This window comes from Phocoena phocoena, chromosome 2 (genome assembly GCF_963924675.1).
Source record: "Phocoena phocoena chromosome 2, mPhoPho1.1, whole genome shotgun sequence".
Taxonomy (NCBI): domain Eukaryota; kingdom Metazoa; phylum Chordata; class Mammalia; order Artiodactyla; family Phocoenidae; genus Phocoena; species Phocoena phocoena.
The window spans coordinates 92,143,022-92,167,110 of record NC_089220.1 but is presented as its reverse complement, the minus strand read 5'-3'; the positions used below and the strand labels follow the sequence as shown (position 1 = coordinate 92,167,110).

Here is a 24,089-nt window from a genome sequence, read left to right as displayed (position 1 = left end):
CAAATGAATAGTAAGGCCTCTTGCAGTGTTTAGATTCTTGAATTCTAAGTGTATGTAACTAGTGCAGATTTTATTTTCTAAAATTTTCACATTAAGTGTAAAAAAAAGGGGGAGGGAGGATAAAGAATATAAGTAAGTGTTTCTAGAAACACTACCGGATTGGACTTACTGCTAAATGTTGGTTAATTCAGCGTTGCTTTGTAATTTGTTCATAACTATAACTCTATAGTCAGAGTATTTGGTCCTAATATAGCTCATAAGTTATATACATACACACTGTTTCTGTTTAAATTTCCATATAATCATGTTTCACCGTTTTTAAAATAAAGTACGGTTAGTCTCATTATGAATTTTCTTTGATACTCAAACATTGAGTGAATTCATATAAAAAATTGATTATGGACAGACACTCTGCTAGACACTAAGGAAACAAATATGAAAAACATAGATCCTCAAAAAAAAAACCATATAGGTCCTCTTCTGCTCTCAGTATGTTCACAAGACACCAGTAACAGAAGCCTGATCTAGGAACCTAGGCTAGCAAGGCCCTTGAATCATACAACAGTTAAGAATATCATTCATGGCATTTCCCCAGAGTATATCTGAGGAAGGGCAATTTTTTCTAGCTTCCTGCAGCCTCATCATGTAGGTTGAGTCACAAGGAAATCAAATGAACCTATTATTTCTGTTAACTTAGCCTTTTCATGTAACTCTCTCTTATAAATGTATTATCAGTTAATATTTGTATAAAATAAAGGGACTTAAAAGACAAATATTTTGAAATTAAAACCACCCTTATTAGCATACCACCAACTTAATTTCGATAAATGTTGGCCTTCTACTGATGAACATTAAAGTGCTAACAAGATCTTTCAGTGCCAGAATTATGAAGTAGAAATTTATCTTTTCAATAAGTCCATTATCTGTAGCCTGACCTCAAGCCTTCATCGCTATTCAGGGCCTCAAATCCCTAAGTATAGACTCTACTTTGGGCATTGTGCTCTTGCCATTGAACAGGAAAACAACTTTCAATGCTGCCATATTTTGAATGGCAGAGATTTCTAGAGATTAGAAAAACTACTAACTTTAAATATGCATATTTTTTAAATGTTGTACTATTCTACTCATGAACTCAAATATAGTTTAACTTTAAAATCCTGTAAGTTCTTTTATCTACAGTGATTTTACTTATAAGATCCAATTTAGTTGACAAGAGTATGTGGCAAAACATATTTCACATTTTTGTATTGTTCCCTGTGAGACATCTATTGTAAGAATTGCTGCAAGCTGTCATTTTTGTCTGCTGTCCAGGATTTGCTGGCCTGAGTGCTGTGTACTAGACTTGGTGTTGCTCATGAGGGGGAGGGGGAACTTGCAATTGAGCCAGACGGTTTTGTTATTGCTTTAGAATTAAAAGCATATGAAACAGATACAGCTTATTAAGGTTTTTTTTATAAATAACATAAACTTAAATAACAAAACAGTAAAGTTCAAATACAACTTAAAATAGAGTTTAATGCGGTAACCACAGGATAAAAGCATGATTATTTGTGGGAAGAACATTATTAAAAGCCATAATCCCGAATATGAATTATACAAAAGATAGATTATGTTACTTGAAAAAAGCATAAAAGATTTTTGAATTTTACTTTTAGGGATTATAAAATGTTATTTTGTGGTGAGTGAGATGAAGTACAGTATTATCATCATTATTGCTATTTTATATACAAGATTTTTGAAAACATCCTTTAAGCAATACCCTTTCAATTGGGAGCAGCATTAGGAATTTTGTTCTTGTTAACAGGTACAAGCATGTTCTAATCTTATACTCTTGTAAAACTACCTCTTTGATTCATTTCCATAATAGAATTTTTGAGAATATTCCTTCTTTTCTGATTAGAATTTAAGTGGTTCATAATTTTTCACTAGAAAGCATTCAGATACTGCTCATCTTCCATAGTTAGTGTTGGCTTGATTATCTGACAAATCATTCCAGCAGCTTTTAGGTCTGACACATCTTATATAACATCATCTGCATTATTATTATTATAGCAGCCATTTTATAAGCAGATAGGAATATTTAAATAATCATTATCAGATAATCAAATCTAACAGTCTTAAGGGTAAATTAATTTAAGAAAAAACATTACTATTACTGACATCATGATTGTACAACCAGTTTTACAATTTTTTACAACTTTTAGTTACTAAATCTGATTTTTGTGTATATTTTTTCAAATCTTTCTTTAATGCAGTCTCTTAAAATAAACATAAATGCGCAAGTCCAGCTTGATCAGTTTTTCAGTAGTTTTCCAGCCTTTCTTGGTTACTTAAAAAAAAAAAAAAAGGAAAGGAAAAAGGAAGAAAACAGTCCACTTAAAGAAATCTCCCTGCTGGAACTGGTTTCTTATATGCCATATATGATTAGGTTATTGCCATAGGAAGAAAGTGGGCTGTTTTTTGTTCTTTCTTCGTTTTTTTCCCTCTTACAGGAACCCCCTTTTGATTTAAGGCAACAAACATTTCTCCTCCACTGTGTGTCCATTTAGCTGATGCATATGTGTTGTAGTGGTTTTCCAGAATTAATTCTTTGAAGTTACAATCTTCATTGCATTCTTTCTGCAAAGAACAACAAACAAACAACATTATCCAAATTATTTTTGGAGGGACTCAATTAGACAAAGAATAAGCAGTAATATTTAGTAGGATTAAAACATACATGACTTTTTTTGAGCAGGCATAATGCAGTTTGTTATATATACTTAGCATATTTGAAAAAAGATTAAATTTTTTAAAAGATAAAATGATACACATTTAGTTATGCAACATAGTTTCAAACATGCAGTTTTTTGGCAGTCAGTTGCTACTATTCTTAAGTATTAAGAGCTATTTCCCCCTAATTAGCAGCTCTCATATTACTATGCCCAAGTCACTCTTTCCCTAACACTGACATTTTGATACAATTAGCAGAGCCTCTGCCTCCCTCAGCTGAAGGACACATTTCCCAACTTTTCTTCATTTACTATTATACTGCCTGTGATAGTGATGGAAAATAAAAAGTTAATTTGTTCATCCAACTATTCATTCATTCACTGAAACCTGTATTTTTACGTAGTCTGTGCCAGGAATACAAAGGAAAGTCAATTATACTTTGTTATAGTGGGATGAACAGTTGCATATTTCATGTTATAATAAAGTGGGAACAATGGGAATGCTTACAGTTCAAAGCCCATGATTGTGAGATTGATGTTGATAAACAAACGTCTGGATTTTTATTCCCCAAGAATTTTCATGTCAGCAAAGTGCAAATTGGGTGAACTTTAACAAAAAGAGCTTTAATACTGACAGATGGACATTTTAGATTTTAAGAATCTAAAATACAAATGGAATTTTAGAGCTGGAAGGATCCTTAGAGGTCAGTTAATCTGACTTGTTTTACAGATGGAGAAACCAGAGTCCAGAGAACTTAAGCAAAGTGTCCAAGATCACACAGAAAATTTAATTATTAAGTATAAAATGTTTTAATGAAATCATTGAATTATGTAGTTTGAGAGGAGTTAATTTCATTTTTACTTTTCAGAAAGGGAAGATATTTTTGACAAAAATAAATTTGAAAAATTAAGTCTAAGGTATCAATTATCAATACCTTTGCATAGAGTTTTCCTTCCTTGTTCATTGCAAGATAATATTCACTTTCCACTCCTTTGATTGCTACAATTCCAACGGCCACTGTCCTGATTTCCATGATGTCTGCAAGGAATCACAGAAAGATATGTCAGTTATTCACCCAGCTTTGCTGATTATCCGAGAATGACCATTTGTCCTTATTTCTGTTTCACTTGGAAGTTAAGATTATTAACATGATTATTTACTCAGCCTGAGACCCCCATCCACCCATAACATGTATACACAAACACCAGATTAGTCCTTATTAAATGTGGGAAGTGCAAAACTATTGATTTTTTATTTTGTAGAAAAAGATATTTGGATTCAAAAAGAAGAGTTACATATTTGAATTTCGCTTTTTCTTCTCTAGAATTACATTTCTAATTTACTCTAATAGTAATAATAACATCAATAATACCTAAAGTTAATTCAATTCATACCACATGCAAAGTATTGTTTTAGCACTCATGTATTAATACATGTACTTATCACCAAGACTATAAGGCAAGTACTCATATTATCCCCAGTTTACAGATCAAGAAGCTCAGGTACAAAGAAGTAATTTGCCCAAATTCTCAGCTGGTAAGTGGCAGAAGTGGAATTTGAACCCAAAAGGTCTGGCTCTTAATCATTATATAATGCTATGAAAGTATATAATTAGCTAACATCTTTAATTTTATACTTAAGCTTTATATTAATAATTATTGCTGACAAAATATTTCTTGAATATACTGAAAATGAATAAAATTCCAATTAAAGCAATTGTAGATGATGGTAAACAGAACCAACTACCTTTAAAAAATTAAATATTTTATTTTGATTTATTTTTTAAAATTTTTATTAAATTTTTTGATTTACAATGTTGTATTAGTTTCAGGTGTACAACAAAGTGAATCAGTTATACATATACATATATCCACTCTTTTTTAGATTCTTTTCCCATATAGGCCATTACAGAGTATTAAGTAGAGTTCTCTGTTCTATACGGTAGGTCCTTATTAGTTATCTCTTTTATATATAGTAGTGTGTATATGGCAATCCAGTCTACCAATTTATCCCTCCCCTCCCTTACCCCCTGGTAACTATAAGTTTGTTTTCTACATCTGTAATTCTGTTGCTCTTTTGTACATAAGTTCATTTGTACCCCCCAAAATAGTAAATATTTTAAACTGATAGTGAGCTTTTTGATAATGAAAACAGCATCTAAAACCAAATTATGAGTCCTGATCACAGAATATTTTATAACTTTATACCATTTAATTAATTTTTTAACCATTATTGAAATTGCCATAAGAAAACCTGTTTCATTATATACCATTTCCTAAAGTGCTGTATTTTAATACTCTAACTACAGTAAAAAAAAAAAAACTCTCAATCAATTTTTTAAAATGGCATAGAAATGAAAAGTTTAGTGAACCATTTTATGTAACTACTGGTAATTATACTTTCAACTTGAGACATTCTCTTTCTTGCGCTTAACCTAATGCAAAGAAAATTCCAAGTGAAAATTATCTGCATAAATCAAGTTTCCAGAAGCTGTGTTCTAAAATAGTCACTTAAGTGGAGGAAATTCTAATTTTTTATTCCATGCCTTCACTTCATCCTCTTATTTATTCTTCTGGCTTCATTTTTCCTATCTGGGGAATAAAATTTTTACCCATTTCATCAGGATTAATGTAGCCTAATTAATATGTGTTGTCTGTTTCCAATATATGCTGCATACAGAAGTCATTTTCCCACTATACTATGGTTAGCACTAGTCAGAGCCCATCCAATTGAGAGTTCTACAGCTGCTCATCTAGAAATGGAGGTCTGTGAAGAAAATGCAAAGGAATGGATATTTATCTTTTAAAGTATTTATGAAGCATTGTCAGAATGCATAGAACTGTATGGTAATTTTAGGATACAAATTAAGAAAAACAGCACTGGTTTCTGAACTCCAGAAGTTAAAATCTAGTATAAACAGCAAAACACATATGTAAACACACGCATAGATACACCTTAATTAAAAGAAAAGAAAACTTCTGGAGACACAGCCCTGAAGGAGAGGCTAAGGGAAATGTTAACAGTTGCTTACAAGCATGTGAAGGATGTGATGCTGATGCATTCATGCAAAATTCAACAAATCTTCAGTGAGAGCCAATTCTGTGCTAGGCTCAATTCAGTGACAAGCCCTGCCCTTTTGGAGCACTTTATCTGGCAGCTAACTCTTCTTGTTCAGCAAAGGAAGATCAAAGGGAAATAATTTATTACGCAGCAGAATCCAAATAGGTTAAGTTTATATCAATAAACTCAATGAAGAATACTAAAGAAATTCACTGATTCAACCAATTTGCAATACCTTCAAAATTGAGTAAATATATCTATTTAAAAACATACGGAATAGTTGATTTCTAAAGATCTTACCACTGTAAAATGTGAAGTCAGTTTTCTCCTTCTAGTCCCTTTCTCCTGCTATTTCCCTCTTTATTCAATATTTTCTCTTAGAAAGGAGAGTACTGATGCATAGGCTTAGAGTATCTTTCATGCTCAGTTTTAATTAGGGAATGAAATCTGTCATGTTTGCTGGCTTTTTCGTTTATAGACCAACTGTCTACAAAATATAACTATAGAATGATAGAGGTATTGTTGATTATGCTATGTGGACACTTTCCCTTCAGGTTCAGTCATGACAATATATTCATATTGTCCCATCTCTAAACCCTTTTCATCTATCCCCTGCCTGCCCATTGCCCACCATATTTTTGTTACACTCTGACACTCAATAAGTGATAAACATTGTTAATCTTATCCCTCCGCACATTGGGGTTAAGGACATCAAAAAATCTTTAGATTTTTAACAACCCAATTAAAAAATGGGCAAAATGTCTGAACAGATACCAAAGTAGATACACAGTTGGCAAATAAGCATATGAACAGATGTTCAATCTTTAAAGATTCTACTTTTAACCAGGATGAGGACAGACTTGAAAATGGCAAGGTTCCTGACACAGTAATATTGTATATTGTTTGATGTATTTAAAAAATCATTTTACTAGGAAATCAACAGACCTAAAAATATATTTCTTGGAAGAACATTAAGTAGTGCTGGCAGAATTAATATGCTATTAATCCTGACTTTCTGGTCTGTTTTGCCCCGTGTGCTGTGCCCTTTTTTATTCAAGAAAACCCAAGAATGAAGAAACTAAAGTTATCATTCTTTCATTTAAGTGCAGAGTAGGAAGTAGTGTTCCTACAGATTTTAAAGTGTTTTAACTTTCCTGTTTTCAAAAAAAGTTTTTATTAAGAATTTATTTTTTAGAGAAGTTTTAGGTTCACAGCAAAATTGAGGGGAAGGTACAGAGATTTCCCAACTACCCCCTGCTCCCACACATGCATGGCCTCCCCAGTTATCACATCCCCCACCAGAGTGGTACAGTTGTTATAATTAATGAACCTACATTGACCATCATTATCAACCACAGCACATAGTTTACTTTATGGTTTACTCTTGGTGTTTGGACATGTATCATCATTTTTGTATCATACAGAGTATTTTTACTGCCCTAAGAGTCCTCTGTTCTCGACTTGTTCATTTCTCTCCCTTACCCGCAACTCTTGGAGACCACTGATCTTTTCACTGTCTCCATGGTTTTGCTTTTTCCAGAATGTTGTATAGTTGGAATCATAGAGTATGTAGCCTTTTCAGGTTGGCTTCTTTCACTTGGTAATATGCATTTAAGGTTCCTCCATGTCTTTTCATGAGTTAGCAGAAAAAAAATTCTTAGTGTTTGATCATGTAAAAATCCACCAATCCCAGCTCCTTCAATATTTCTCTTCCCTGAATGTTTTAAGATTTATATTTAAAAGTTTTGAGGGGCCATATATTAATATAGATGTTCTAGCATGATAACTAAGAGTTATTTTAAAGTTGAAAATAAGTGGAAACAGTGGCTTAATGGTTATTAGGTCACTCAGAACATTTAATTTTGTCCTCGACCAAATATACTTTCTTGGGCACGTTAAAACTAAGAATTGGTACCAAAAAAGAAAAACATTTTAATGTTAAATGACTTTTATGATTTCCTGTCAAGCTGAGATTGTTAGATGGAAAATCTTCACCATTATATATTTATATTACATTCAAGGCTATAAATTCCATTCATTTTTATATCATAGAAGTACATCCAAATACATACATACATGTACACAAAAAATACATCTCATATTTCCAAAATAAAGAACTCTTAAAACTCAACAATAAACAAATAAGCAACCCAGTTAAAAAGTGGGCAAAAGGTCTGAACAGATGTCTCATCAAAGAAATACACCGATGGCAAATAAGCATATGAAAATATGCTCAACATTATATGTCATTAGGGACTTACAGAATAAAACAACGAGATACCACTACACAACTATTAGAATGATTGAAATTTTTTAAGATACCACTTGCAGACAAGGATGCAGAGCAACTGGAACTGCCATTCATTGCTAGTGGGGATGTAAAGTGGTACAGCCACTTTGGAAAACAGTTTGGTTTCTTACTGAATGCTAAATATACTCTCATCATACAATCCATCAATCCTGCCATAAGTGTTTATCCAATTGGGCTTAAAATTTAAGTCCACACCAAAACCTGAACATGAATATTTATAACAGAGTTTTATTCTAAACCATCAAAACTGGAAGCAACCAAAATGCCCTTTAGCATATGAATGGATAAGCTACGGTACATATGTACTTTGGAATATTTTTCAGCGATAAAAGGAAATAAGCTATCAAGACACAAAAAGATACGGAGGAACCTTCAATGCATATTGCTAAGTGAAAGAGGTCAGTCCGAGAGACTCCATACTGTATGATTCCAGTTGTATGACACTCTGGAAAAGGCTAAACTATAGAGACAGTAAAATGATTAGTTGTTGCCAGGGGCTTAGGAAGAGGGGAGTAGGATGAAAATGTGAAGCATGGGATTGTTAAGGCAGTGAACCTGTTTTATATGATACTGTAATAGTGGATACATGATATTATACATTTGTCAAAACACATAGAACTATACAAGGCAAAGAGTGAACTTTAGTGTAGACTATGGAGTTTAGTTAACAATATGTAATTACTGATTCATTAATTGTAACAGATATACCACATTAATGCAAAAATGTTATTAGTAGAGGGACTGTGTGGGGAAGTGGTAGTGGTATGTAGGAACTCTACTATGTACTCATTTTTTCCTATAAATCTAAAACTGTTCTAAAGAAAAATCTATTAATTTAAAAAGTACAGTCTACATTTTAATTAATAACATTATATGATTGAGTGTATAAGAAACTATAGAGTTGACGCTTGAACATAGCAGGAATTGGGGCACCGACCCTGGCAGAGTAGAAAATCCATGTATCAGAGTCAGCCCTCTGTATCTGTAGGTTCCGCATCCTCAGGTTCAAGCAACCACAGATCATGTACTACCTTAGTACATATTTATTGAAAAAAAAAATCATAAGTAGACTAACACAGTTCAAACCCATTTTGTTCAAGAGTCAACTGTAGTGGAACTTTTTATGATTTATTCTTAACCCAAATATGTAGTAATTCTGGGGTTTGTTATTAATTACTACTATTAATGTCTTTGGTGATGGATTAAGATCGCTTACTAAGTTAATGACTACTCTTTGTGAAATATGGACAGTTATGAGGAGTAAGTTTACAATGCAAACACACTTTGGGAAGTGTAGGAAATACAAATACTCTATATACAGACCACTACTACACTCGTGTGTGATATCTCTCAGGTGTATTGGGATAGAAAAATAACTGAGGTCCAGGAATATTTTAGAAACCTGATCTGGTGACTTTAATTGTGATGTCATCAAAATATCTGGATATTAATAAAATACATATCAAAATTCAGTTAGTATTTCCTCCTACAGAAAACAAAAATGAATGATACCAAGCAGTATATACCAAATGCTACAAAGAGCAGGATGGAAAATCAATTCAACCGTTATTCAGAAGAAAGAGATGTTACATATCCTAGGTGGTCAAGGGAGGATTTGAGGAACAGATAGAACTTGAATTACATCTTGAAGGATAGATAAGGTTTACATAGGTAGAATGGAAACATCATGCTAATTGAGAAATAAAAGTATATGTAAGATAGTAGAGTCAACGATTCATAAGTCATTTTCAGAAGATTGAAATTAGAGCTATCTGTCTGGAGTAGGAAATGTATCAAGAGATAGAAAAAGGTGGAAAAGGAGTTAGGATGAGATTGTTGAGGGCCTTGATTGCCAATTTAATGAATTTTAACTTTTATTTGTAGACAATGAGGGGTCATTGAAGGTTTGAAATTTTAAAAATGTCAGGATATAAATTGTGTTTTAGAAAAATTAATTGGATGTGCAGAGTAGTTAGAGAAAATTACTAGACTTGTATAAGCCTGATTTTCTTCCTCTGCTAATAGTATGAGTTGACCCATAATGGGCTATTGTTGTGACTTTTAAGTAAGTTAATAAATAAATATTTTCAAAATGTCTCAGTTTAACTTCGAATACAGGAAGTATCAGTAGTTATAACCCATATGAACAAAAGCTCTTTGGTGTCCTCAATAACTTTTATGAGTGTAAGTTGCCTCAAGTCTAAAAAGTTTGAAAACACCTTTTCTAAATTAATTTTATTTCCCCTGGTCTGTTTAGTTGCAGTTTGTACTTTGTATATTGTACCCTTATTATTGTAGGTTAAATAGTTTTGGCCACTTTATATAACTTTCTACATACATAGGTTTATAAATAAAATCTCCATGGCACATGCATACAGAAATGCTCAATATATTCCAAAATGTCTGGAGAATTTCTTAATGATATTTTAAAACATCAAGTTGCAAATTATAATTAAATTATGTAAGTAAATAGTAAAGCATGTAAACCATTTGTTTGATCAACTTGGTTACTAGTTTAATGTTAGTATGGTTTTAATTAAAGAGTAAGGCTAAGAAATGTATTTACACTGCTCTGATTTTTGTACACTGTTACAATTACAAGAACAGGAAAGAATTTTTCTAAATATGTGTTGTGTATTTAAATCCTGTATCTTAGTGTTATATTTTTTACATATTGTGCATGTGATTGCTCCTATTATTATTAAACCTGTGTGTGTGCATGCACACACAATATTGTAAATTCAAAAGAATTGACTTCAAAGAACAGTAGACTCTTGATTTTGTATACTTGTGTCTCTCTTGGACATCTTCAGTCCCTCCCTTCATTGCCTTTTGATTACAAAAATCCACTTTCCAAATTTTTCTCTCAATAAGGCTGTTTTAAGATATTCATAGACCCTAAGTACTACTATTTCTCAAGACCACCCTATACCAATCTGACATTAAAATACATCCATATTTCTCATTAGATACAATATTTTATAACTATTTTAAAGTTTTATATAAATTTTCTTTTGAAATTACTTGGCCTAAAGTAACTCATTTTATTTATCATTTGCTATCAACTTTCTGCAAATATTATACATTCTAGGGAATTCTTGCAAAGTGAAAAAAAATTATCAAATTGTTTTCAAATGTTATGAAAAATATTGATAAATTTAATAAATAATGAAGTTGGCTTGATATATTTTATAAGTTAAATATTTGCTAATCTCTTTTTATTTTCTTGTCAGATTTTACTGTCAATATCTAAATTTCAAAGGTTTAAATATATTTGTAAGCTTGATGTTTTCACAGGCACTAGGCTCTGTGCCTAAGGGCCAAATGAATAAAATGTCCCTGCCCTTAACTCTGAAATCTTTTCAAAAGACTATCCCGCTTCCTTTTCACTAGCACCAAATTTCTTGAACTATAGACTAAATCTTCTCACTTGTCCTCAATTTAACACTTGCATTCTAACTTTTAATCTGTTTAATGGCTTTATCTCTTCAAGGCCATCAATGACCTCCTCAGCGCCAAGTTCAAGAGTTTTTCAATAGTCATAAATTTCTTCTCTGCATCTTTTGGCACTCTCAACATCCCTAGTTCTATTCCTAATTCTCACTGTTTCTCTAATCTTGCAGTACCTTGATCTATTAATTTTTTTAAAATGGTTAATTTTTGTGTAGCCATATCTATGTATCTTTTTTGATAATTTATTGTATTTTTTATGCTTAAAAGTATTTTTTACATTCCACTCTCTGAAATACGTTTTATTCTAGCTTTTGTAATGTAAGTTTTAAATATATCTCTTAAATTCATCTGGAATTAATTTTGGGATATGATGTGAGATGAAACTCTAAACTGATATTTTATGCCAAGACTGAATCAGGAAGAAATAGAAAATATGAACAGACCAGTCACAAGCACTGAAATTGAAACTGTGATTAAAAATCTTCCAACAAATAATTTTTTCAATATTAGTTATTAAATACATCATTACGTTTTTTATTGATGCAATGCCTCTCTTTTACCTTACATTGGCTATCTTGTTTTGTCCCATTGATGTATCTATCTGTCTTCTATATACCCACACTAATTTATTGTAGGTTGCCAATTCTGAAGTGACTCATTACATTTATAGGTAGCTCTGATCCTAGGTGATACTAAATACTCTCAGATATATCCTCTAAAGCTATGCAGAATAAATCAAAACCTTTTCCACATAACACCCCTTCAAAGAGATGAAGACATTGGTCATGCCCCTCCATCAGGCAAAGCATCCATCTGTAGTTCCTTCAGCCATACCCAGATTCTTCACCAGTTATATTATATTACTTACTTAAAACCAGCTTCTCAGCAAGAACTAGATCTATATAGATAGCCCAAGACAGAATACTATTCATTATTTCCCTTAATATAGACCATAAACTACAGTAATATAATCTCACCATCTTCCTTAAGCGTATTTTTAATCATTTCATTATTTTGGAGTACTGATATAATAAAAAGTGTGCATATCAAAAAAATTTTATTTCAGATTAGTATATTTTGAAGGTTATTTTATAAAGTTAAGTATAATCATAATTCATATTTTATATATAAAGACAAATATCAGATATCCCTTTTAACATGATTTCTTTCTTTATTTATTTATTTTTTTAATTCCTTATTTATTACTATTAGAAATAATACTGTATGAAGCAGCCTATACACAAATCTTGAATCTTCACTTCTGGTATATATATATATTTTTTTGTGGTACGCGGGCCTCTCACTGTTGTGGCCTCTCCCGCTGCGGAGCACAGGCTCCAGACGCGTGGGCCCAGCAGCCACGGCCCACGGGCCCAGCCGCTCCGCAGCATGTGGGATCCTCCCGGACCGGGGCACGAACCCATGTCCCCTGCATCGGCAGGCGGACTCTCAATCACTGCGCCACCAGGGAAGCCCTATTTCTTTATTTTTAAAGCATGCTTTGAGGACAAAAAATTTTAAAATGATCTTATGTGGTATGTGCAGAATTGAAATGTATTAAATGTAAATTAAAATATCAATGTCATAGTGTTAAAGGTGACAAAATACACTTTGCTACTCTGATATGATTAATAGACTATTTCTATGCTTTTAAAAAATTAAGTCATTTATTTTTACAATTTTATCTAGTTTTTAAATGGTGAGGTAGGAGAAATAGTGTAATTCTGCTATTTGTAAGTAGTGCTCCACGAATAGAGTACTGCAGATATAGAGTCATTATACCCCCCAAAAAGTGAAGCCAACTCCAGTATGATTATCACAGTATTTTCTGCAACATATGAAATTATAGCAAATATTCATTGAGTGTTTACTATTGCCAGACCCCATTCTAGGCACTGGGATTTTACCAATCTGGAGAAGAGTGTCTAAAAGTGAATTGTGGAGTTATCTTTATGCTTCTTATTAGCTTATATTTAACTCAGTATCCTTTATGCTTCCTATTGTTAACTGACAGCCTGTTAAGGTTATAAATTTAACACCATATGACAATGAGTGAACATATTTATATAATAGTGAAAACCATCATGATTTGATTATGTAGTGAAAGGATTAGTTAACTAAGTCATGAGCAAATTTGTCTCATCTCTCTAATTGCCAGGCATCTGTATTTGATATGTCTGTCTGTGTAGACACTCAAACCATTCTTTTCTAAAGAATGATTTTTTACAAAAATATATAGAAGTTGTGAGAAGATTATGCCTTTAGTTAACTTAATTTGCCAAACACCTTGGAAACCCCTGGATGATATACATAAAATCACTGGAGAAATGATTAGTTGAATTTTTTAATTCAGCCTAAGATTATGTTAACTATTTTAGAAGCAGTGACACATTGATGGCTTATATTGAGGTTGTAAAGTACACAAGACTTTATTCATGTAAGTAAATCACATCGTCATTTTGTCATCATGTGATTTTTTTTTTTACTAAAGTTCAGGTCTTTATATATCTGTCTAATATTCAATATCCCTGTCTGTCAGAATGTTTAAAGTTTTAATTCAGCCACCTTAAATCCTATTTGTAAATTGATACGGAATAATTATAAGTAAATGATACATGAGTATATTAGAAAATTATGGTACCCGACATATTAGCTATTCCTTTCGTTTATTTGTCATCAGCAAATTTGAGAGATGTCTTCATCTCTAATGTGCAATGTTATGTAGCTCTTTTCCACCTTCTATTAATCATTGCCCTTTGCACTTTTTTGCACCCATTAGAAGTTATAAGTTTTGATCCTAGCTCTTTTCTCTTGAGGCATACTGGGCTTCCTATTCTCTCCTTGTCATATCTTCAGTCCTTAAATCTTCGTGCTATGACAGCATGGTGTCATTCATTCAATCATATGCAGGCATTTTTCTCCCCCACTTTCTGAGCAAAGACTATTTATTATTCCCCTATTTCCATTCTCCTCTTTTTCCACAGCTGTAGAATTTTTAGCTGGCTGCACATAATGAACATGACATTTCCCAGTCTGCCTTGCAGTTCAGTTTGGCCATGTGACCAAGTTCTAGCTGATGTGATGTAAGTGGAGTGAAATATCCCATGGCAATTCCCAGAAATCTTCCATAAGAGATAGCCAGCAGGAACCCCTTATACCCACTTTTTCTTCCTTTGTTCCATTCTCCTGCTAGAATATGGATTCTACCGTAGATTATGAGAACAAAGTGATTGTGGAACTGTGAACTGACTGGAGCCTGTTAACTCTCAGATGATTTTATGGAGCAGAGTTGTCACTTCTCTAGATGTTCACTGGCTGGAGAAATAAATGATTTTGTTTAAGCCAAACCAAATCTTTAACTAATACACATCAATTTCATTTTCCCATCAGGCACATTCTTCACAAAATGCACATAAAAATACAGGAGCCCATTTTTTCAGTTATTATAAGCCACCAGCCAGAAAGGCAAATTCTGTATTCAAAGGGAAGTCCTATTAAGTATTGTTAATAGTCAGGTACTTACTTTCATAGTTTTTTTTTTTTTTCCACTTCTAAAGTCAGGAATTTAAACTAGACAAAGAAATGAAAACAGGACCTGTGCTCTCATGTCCTTCATTTTCCTATTCAGAACTTCAGTATCGCTAGAGATTCCAAGTTTCTTCTGGTGCTGTCATTCATTCCTACATGTGTCAGCAATCAGTTAGCTTGGTGAATCTTCACCAGTCCTCCTTTACATTGATACACCCATCAGGAATACCCTGCCCCCACGCCACAGTGAGTTATGTCAAGCACGTGTTCATTTGCTTCTTAGGTAGCGAATGACCTAATTTCACCTAGCTTTTCTTTTTTTTTCATAAATGTATTTATTTTTGACTGTGTTGGGTCTTTGTTGCTGTGTGTGGGCTCTCTCTAATTACAGTGAGCAGTGGCTTTTCTTGTTGCGGAGCATGGGCTCTAGGCACACGGGCTTCAGTGGTTGTGGCTTGCGGACTCTAGAGCACAGGCTCAGTAGTTGTGGCACAGGGGCTTAGTTGCTCTGTGGCATGTGGGATCTTCCCAGACCACGGATCGAACCTGTGTCCCCTGCATTGGCAGGCGGATCCTTAACCACTGTGCCACCAGGGAAGCTTTTCTGACCTTTTTCTTTTTTTTTTTTTTTTTTGCGGTACGCGGGCCTCTCACCGTTGTGGTCTCTCCCATTGCGGAGCACAGGCTCCGGACGTGCAGGCTCAGCGGCCATGGCTCACAGGCCCAGCTGCTCCGCGTCATGTGGGATCTTCCCGGACCGGGGCACAAACCCGTGTCCCCTGCATCGGCAGGTGGACTCTCAACCACTGCACCACCAGGGAAGCCCTGACTGTTTCTTATTGTGACATAAAGCATGAGACACTGTTGCCAATCTTTCAGAAGGACCTGATTCACCATTCTTGGTTAGAACAGCATAACTGTTCATTTGTGAAAAAAACAATTTATTGGGTACTTAACTATGTTCAGTATTCTGCATATATGTTCCCTTTCTCATCTATAATTATTTCATTTGCCATATTCTTAATGATAGGTTAGATTCCCTAGCCTCTTTAGTTTTTTTCTTCTTGGCTTCCTTCCTGAATTAGTTATTTTTTTAAACCCACTATAAAAATTCTTCTCTAATAAGCTGTAGCATAGAAAAGAGTATCTCAAGCCTTTTCACTTTCACATCTAGCCAAGAAAAACAGCTTATATTTCTGTTACACATGGTGGCCATCTCAGACACAAGGACAAACACAACAGTTACATCCCAAGTCACTCCCAATAGTTCACTGATGTCCTTACATCCTGGAATTTCTCCTGGCTAGTCATTGAGTTCCTGGAAGAATTTCTTTTCATTCTTTCTGGATGGTTCCCTTCTCACTGCCTGTATACTTTGTTAATCTTCTAAGTGGAGCATAATACTGGAATGAACCACCTTGATGTCAAACCTAGCTTCTTTCAGTAAATATGATAAAACACAAATACTCAACATATTCTTGACAACAGTGGTTCAAATTATTTCTATCCCATTTGCTCATTCCTCTTGCTGTGCCCATTTCCTCAGCTTCTAGGCCCAACGGACGTTGAGGCTAAGACATAAGAACAGGGAATTAGACAAGTCAAGGATCATTTTAAACCTGGCTAATTTTCAGAATGAGTACATGAGAAGAAGTTGGGGTGGGACTAATGATGTGTTGAGTTTTATGAAGATGCTGAGTTTGAAAATTTGGCACTTTTCTGTATCTTGTTCCTAAATTTTACATAAGCAAATTACTCTGTGATCTAAATCCACAATTAAATTCTAGCTGTGCTAGATGTATAAGATTAACAGAATTGTTTGTTAGCAATAAAAAATAATTATGTGGGGCTTCCCTGCTGGCGCAGTGGTTGAGAGTCCACCTGCCGATGCAGGGGGCATGGGTTCATGCCCCAGTCCGGGAAGATCCCACATGCTGTGGAATGGCTAGGCCCATGAGCCATGACCACTGAGCCTGCGCGTCCAGAGCCTGTGCTCCACAATGGGAGAGGCCACAACAGTGAGAGCCCCACGTACTGCAAAAAATTTTTAAAAATAATTATGTGTAGCACCAAAAGTTTTCAGGTGATATTGGACTTTTAAAAATATGGCAATAATGTTAGTGTTTTTAAATTTTTTAACATTTACTCAGCATTCCCGATATTCACAGTGTTAAAGGGGAATATCTATAGCCTTACATGAACTCCTCTAAGCCTGCTTCCCCCTTTAATCTGTAATCTACAATTACATCCTGGAATTTCATCATTTTCTATGCTCTGATCCCAATACTGAGGTCTTCAAAAGATGAAGTAAATCAAAATGTCCGAGTTTGATTATCATTGCATGCAGGGCTTAAATTTTACCAGTGGGAATGATATTCAGACATGTATTGAAGCATAACTACTTTTTCTATTTAATACCTTCCTCCATTGATAAAATGGAATCATTGAACTCTTTAATTGTACTATGGAAATGAGAATTCTTTGGTTTGAAGTGGCTAGATAGTTCCTCAGTTCTTTCCTTACCATTATTTTTCATTTTGAATTTGTTTTTTTATTATTATAACTTCCTGGAGTCATAAAATATTGAAAGATAATGGCAGTATATTTTAGCCAGTAGCTTCTCAATCATGTTATTGCTATTATCAACCACTTTTAAAGGCGTAGCTTAGTTGTGACAAGATCTTTGTAATTAAGATTGGTTTATTCACTGATTCCAGTAGTTGTTATAAATGAGCTCCTCAACTACTTTTAGTCTGCTGTTTAGTGAAATCAGGATCTTTAGGTAAATAGTTTGTTGAATTCTTAGTGACAACTAGTAATTTAATCCATAAGTCACTGTTTTGGCTTTGACTACAAAAAGAAAGCTGTTTTTACTGTTCTAACTCTGAGAAAGGGAATAAAAAATGTTGTGCCATTAAAAGCCAAATGGTTTGTTGGTGTGAGATTTAGAATGAAATAAAATAATGTTTATAAGTTGTATATGAGAACTGAATATAAAATATTTTGATGATTAAACTAATTTTAATGCTCCACACCCTTCAAATAGAAGTAGAATTATGTTTAATTTTTAAAGTATCTCTGGAGGAAGTAGCAGTTTTGTTTATAGATGGTACTCAGTGAAATGAATGATATATTTACCTCTAATCAAGGAATGATTCTTTAAAGCAAATGTGTTCGAAAGCAGAGTAACATAAATCATATATTGACCATTGTAGATAAATTGCTTATAGGAAGATAAAAGACTCATGTACTACTTTAAATCTGTTTGTCTTCAGTTTATTTTTCAGATAGTTTATGAGTCATTTATTTTCTTTTAAACAACTTATGCCTGGAACTTCTATCATGAACCAAGTTTTATCAAAATGTGAAAATTGCTTAAGAACGTGTAGCTGCCAGTATTTTGTTTCAAGGTGTCAACTGAAACACAAGCAAGTGACCTTTAGTAATGTATGCATGTTATTCAAAATTAACTTCCTCAAAAATTACAGTAAAACAGACAAACACCAAATTATCTTAGGTTGAAATAAATTTGTTCTATCAGGTAAGAAAAGTGACTGCTTAACGTGAAAGACAAATTTTATTTTCAGGCTAGTGTTGGTTTAGGACCAGCAGGTGGGTATGCTACGCACACACTGACTTTGCTGTCCAGAGGCAATAATTCAGGGTCTGAGTTGGGAAAGAAGTGAATTCACTTTCCCTGCATTTCTTTATTGGCTTCCACTTGGAGTAGGTGACATAAAGGACTTTGTGGAGGTAGTGACCTCCAGCAGGTTCCAGTTTCTCTTACTTTGCCCACGAACCCCAGAATCCACTGTTATAAGATAACACAATTGATACATGTGGGTGATAATGCTAATCTTGTCTTTGGATCACTTTACCCTAAAAAGGCATGCCCTGTAACTGTTAAATAACAGATCTAAGACAGAACTTTGGAATACACTAAAAGAAATTAGAAAACTAATCAAATCAAAGCCAGCATAAACGAAACACAAAGAGATGAATTATTACCGAAACCCAGAAAGTGTAATTCCCATCAAACCAGCATGAAACTCAAAACAATTCCACATGATTGCATAATTGCTGGTATCAAATGTAACTGAAATGTTCTGCAACAAGAGAATTGATTCCACACTGTCATCATCACTGGGGGGTAAATCAATTATGGTTCTTATCAATCCTATATCTATTCTATAATGATGTCCAAAAACACTTAAATGACTTGTCAGGTTAGGTAAAAAGAATCATGTCATTCATTCAGGGATTTATTAAGAAAATAAATGAAACATTAGAAAAAAACTTTAGAAAGTACATTGGCTTGTGGTACAGCGATGGCAATGTTTTGTTTTGCAAGAATTTATGTTGCAACAGCTTGTTTCAGCAGGGTTAGAACTATGCCAGAATTAGAAGCAACTATTCAGTTGTGCAACAAAAAGGATGATTCCAGTGGCATATTACTGAATAATATCATGGGAACATCATTGAACTTTATTACACAGAATTAAATTTCTGTACCAATTTACTGACCTTTCCTTATCATTTATGGCCTCTGGAACATAAGGGGGCCAATTTTCCCCTTTGGGCCAGGGAAAGCCTGTTCCCTGAATCAGACAGGAAGAAATACTCTGTCCTGTTATCTCTGAGGGTTCTATACTTTTATTCAGAAAGAATTCTTTACCTAATCATGTAAAGTATTTACATCTGCTAAATACAACACTTTACTGTCCTTAAAATGGCTCCAAAATTATCAGAATAGGTACAGATACCATATCAGTAGATGTGAGATAAATATCAGATTTGTATGTGAAATAGAAATAATCTCTTCCTACTACCTAGAAAATCTCTCCCATATTCTGACTTTTCCTCAAGTCTAAAGTACCTCCAAAAGGGAACTTAGTTTTTTTATTACATAGGACTAGAGATAAGGCTCAAAAATATATATATCTTGGATGCATAACACATAGACATAAATTCATACTACGTTGTAAGTGACTATATCTTCTCTGACAGCAGAATTTGATTGTGCTAGAAGGGAATGAGTATAAGGACACCAAGAATGAAACTGAAAGGGGAAATGGTCATAAAAGGAAGAAGTTATGGAAACTTTCATTCACACTTTGCATACAGCTAGCTCTAGGAGTCAACACATCTGTAGGCTTCATCTAATTCATAGAGACACCAGCTTAGAAGATAAACCACACATCCACTTCATCCCTCTATTTTAACTTCAATATGTCCTGTGGAGTTTTGCTGTCTGGCAGATATATAATGTAATCTATCCTCTTTCCCTCTTTAATTTATATTTAAATATTCTGCCACCCAGGAAATAAAATAATTCTAAACACTTTGGTTTTTAGATCATGATGGTAGTCAGCATTGAAAAATTAAATCATGATTTAAAGCCATTTTGGTCATTGGCTTTTAGTAAGTTTTAGGCACACATTTGTTGCTAGCAGTCTAAATGAAGAGTTTAATACAGATTAGTTATGTTTTCAACAGAACTGAAAATGGAAAAGAAATTAAAAATATGAGTTTACTGAGGAAGATAGTGAAAGTATTAAAAAGGAGATCCAGACACCCCAAACTCTTACCAGAAACTATCACATTTGCCCATTCTGTATTACCAAATGTGTATCTAGTACTTCTCTTCCGCTTCCATTGCCATCACTTTAGTCCAGGCCTTCGTCATTTGTAACTAAACTATTATTATAGTTTTTAAACTAGATCACTACCTCCAGCCACTCTGACTTTATATTTACCCTTTTTGTATTCATAAAGGACACGTTATAAAGGTTACTCTTCTGCTCCCAAACTTTCAGTGGTATACTCTACTGTAAAGCAAAATAAAATAAAACCTCTTTTCCTTGGAGTTCAAAGCCCTCCAAAATCCGACTCTAGCCTACTTTTAGAATTTTCTCCCATTGTTCCTCTACAACGTACATGAGCCTTTGGCTCCAAACTGATTTACTCATTGTCTTCCTCTCCCATACAAATTGCCAGAAACTTTTCTTGCGTCTGCCCACCAGTTCCCGTAATTACATTGCATCGCTATTTCAGTATTTCCCAAGCATTGCCTCATGGACTGGCTGCACGGAATCACATGATGAACTCTTAAAAATTTCAAACGCCCAGTTCCTACTCCTCAGAAAGTCTTATCCAATAGATTTGAGGTGAGGCTTGGGAATCGTTACTTTAACAGCTTCCATTTAGCGACACATTTCTTTCAAAGCCAAATAGAAATTCAAGTTTTTCCATAATGTTTTACAGTTTTCTAATCTGTCGTCGTCTATTTTACTTTAAGAACACACTGGTATACTATGAATTAGCAATCACCTCTATTCTTCTATTGTTCCTCAATTTTAGCCTATTTTTTTCCATCTATGTTACAAGCTGTTTGAGATTATTTTATAATTCTGCAAATCCCTAGTACTTAGTGTAAGACTTTGTACTTGGCAGGCTCTCATTAAATGCTGAAGTGTAGATAGAATAATACATAAATCCCGTATTAACTAGTGTGTCATATTATAAATCAGCAAATGTAAATCAGTAATATTCCAGTGTTAAAGAATTAACGAGTGTGTTAATCATCAGAAGAACCTAAGGGTAAAGATTGATTAACCAGAAGTATCTGTTAAATTTCCTTTTAATTTTCATTACATTTTTTGAGTTTATCTAATTAGGTAAGCACAAAATTCCATGGTTAATTCAAACTATAGTTCATCTCAGATTATATTTTATGATGCCAACTCAAAAAAGTTGAGAGATTCCAAACATCTCTAGTTATCTAACCAGTTATAGGTTTTCTTTCTTGGTTTTGGCTAAACCTCTCTTGAACCTATTTATATTTTTAGCATGCAGTACTTGTGTGTGTAACAACTTCCATATGTTTTCTGTTTGCTGTGTAATATAGCACATCTACTTTTCTATCTTACTCTTAGCACATCAAGGCTTTAAGAAGTACATTCTAGTTCTAATGCTTCATGACCTGACTAGCAACTCTCTATTCTGCTTATCCACGTTGTTATGATTTTATAGACATTGAATATCATCCATATTAATATTCATCTTAATAAACATTTATTTTTCTAGATCATAGCCCAAATTTTTTAGCCTATGCCATGGATGTCTTATATCATTCATTCATTCATTCTAGTTCTAGGATGCTTCCATTGTACTGTGTAGTCCTTATTAGTGCTAAGGAAAGAGGATGACATCTGTATTCCAGACGTAGATATACCATGTTGTTTACACAGAACTATTATAATATGTTCTGTTTTATGTCTTACTTTCTTCCCGATGATGCCCATTACTTTACTGGTCTTTTGGGTACAAGTACACATATCTTTAGGGAAAATATCCAGAGTGATTTCTTGATGCTTTTTTTGGTGAGGAAGTTACTGTTTGGAGCCCTTTATTATATAAATATAAATTAAATTTTACTGAAAATTATAAGCTCATCTGCCAGTTTTCTGCATATGTTCTCTCTTGCAGAATTTTATCATCATTAGCTTATTTTACTAATTTAAAGATGTTAGCATAATCTGCAAACTTGGAATTTTCACCATATATTCTCACTGTTAGAAAATGTTGACTAAGTTGGATCATTTTACTGATCCCTGAGGAATCTCACTGTTATATATGTTCAAAGTATTCATTCAGACTAATTCTTTATTTTGAATTTGTTCCTTTTTCTTTAACCAGTGATTCTCAGAATGATGGGCTGGGAGTTGGGGTGGGGGCAGGCGTTGTTGAGTAAAGAACATCCTTCAGGGAAAAAGGTTTCAGAATTACTGGGAATTTTTAAAACCGCACACATTTCATGGAGATTCTAATACTTCCTCCCCATCCTTGAAAAGCCATGTTCTGCCCAACCCATCCCTTATGGGACTTATCACTGTAATTAGCCAATGATACTGATAAAAGTATTCTCTATACAACAGGTATTTGAGGGTGAACAAAGTTCACAATCTATTCAAAGACAGGTTTTAAAAAGTATCTCCCCAATAAAAAGGATCAGCTTTGTCTTAGCATCGTAATAGTAACTTCTTTTTAAAAAACTTGTTTTTTGAACCACGTCAGATAATTTTGAAGATCAACAAAATGATGTCGACATGCTTATTTCCTCAGAGAGCTATAGTAAATAGGCACAATTTTCCTCTTACAGAAACTGTCTTGTCTTTCCTCAACATCTATTCTACAAACATCATAATATTTTGTAGCAACATAGTAGAGAGATAGGGCAAATTAGGCAAAGGAACTGTATGAGAAAAACACAAAGTATAAACTACAGTGGTATTTTGGGGTTAGTTTGCTGTGCTTGTAGCGTATACAAGGTGGACTGCCAAGAGAAAAAGCAATGAATATAGCAAGGGCCAGATCATGAAGAACCTTATGTGGCTAGTTGAGTTTGGGTTTTTATTCTGTAGGAGGTGGGGAGCCACTGAAAGTTTTAGAAAGATGCTTCTATTCATAGTGTAGGAGATGGATTGCCAAGAGGCAAGACCAGTGAAGAGATGACAGCTCTGGTCTAGACAAAACCTGATGAAGGCCTGCTCCAAGGCAAGGGTAATAGGGGTTGGGGATTAGAGGTGAGTGTACTTGTTTCCTCAATACATTACACTTGCATAAATGGTTAATACAGATTCTCAATCCCGTTTTGAGTGATTTAAGACATAACCTCTTAAAAGACCTCAAAGTATGGTTGATACTTAGAGAATCCAATAATGTTATAGCTACCACAGCACAGCTCCAATATGCCAAAACTGAACGTTTAAATGCCCAAGTTAGGGCCTAAAGAAGAAAATTTTATTACTTGTTTTGAATGTAAGATCAAGTTTATAACGTATCAATAACCTTCTAGAATAGCCATCCCCTTTGTACATTCCAAAATCTTCACTAGTCTAAGCTACATTCATATTATGATATCTCACTTGTTTATCTTTCAAAGTTGTGTTTTAACTTAATTGGAAGCAAAATAAATTAAACAGGAGAAGGAGGAGAGAGCAGTCATATAATCTGTGAATAAAGG

General features: G+C 33.8%; 2 protein-coding genes across 2 annotated transcripts in view; one reads left to right on the top strand and one right to left on the bottom strand.

The window, feature by feature from the left end:
• Positions 1-24,089, top strand: part of FAM227B (family with sequence similarity 227 member B) — a 247,538-nt gene that overhangs the window by 77,276 nt on the left and 146,173 nt on the right. The window lies entirely within an intron of this gene.
• Positions 1,719-24,089, bottom strand: part of FGF7 (fibroblast growth factor 7) — a 62,074-nt gene continuing 39,703 nt past the window's right edge. The window contains exons 2-3 of the mRNA XM_065871530.1: positions 3,647-3,750; positions 1,719-2,619 (exon numbers count right to left, since the gene is read on the bottom strand). Coding sequence (XP_065727602.1) covers positions 2,425-2,619; positions 3,647-3,750 — 299 coding nt within the window. The 3' untranslated portion in view covers positions 1,719-2,424. The remainder of the gene's footprint in view (positions 2,620-3,646; positions 3,751-24,089) is intronic.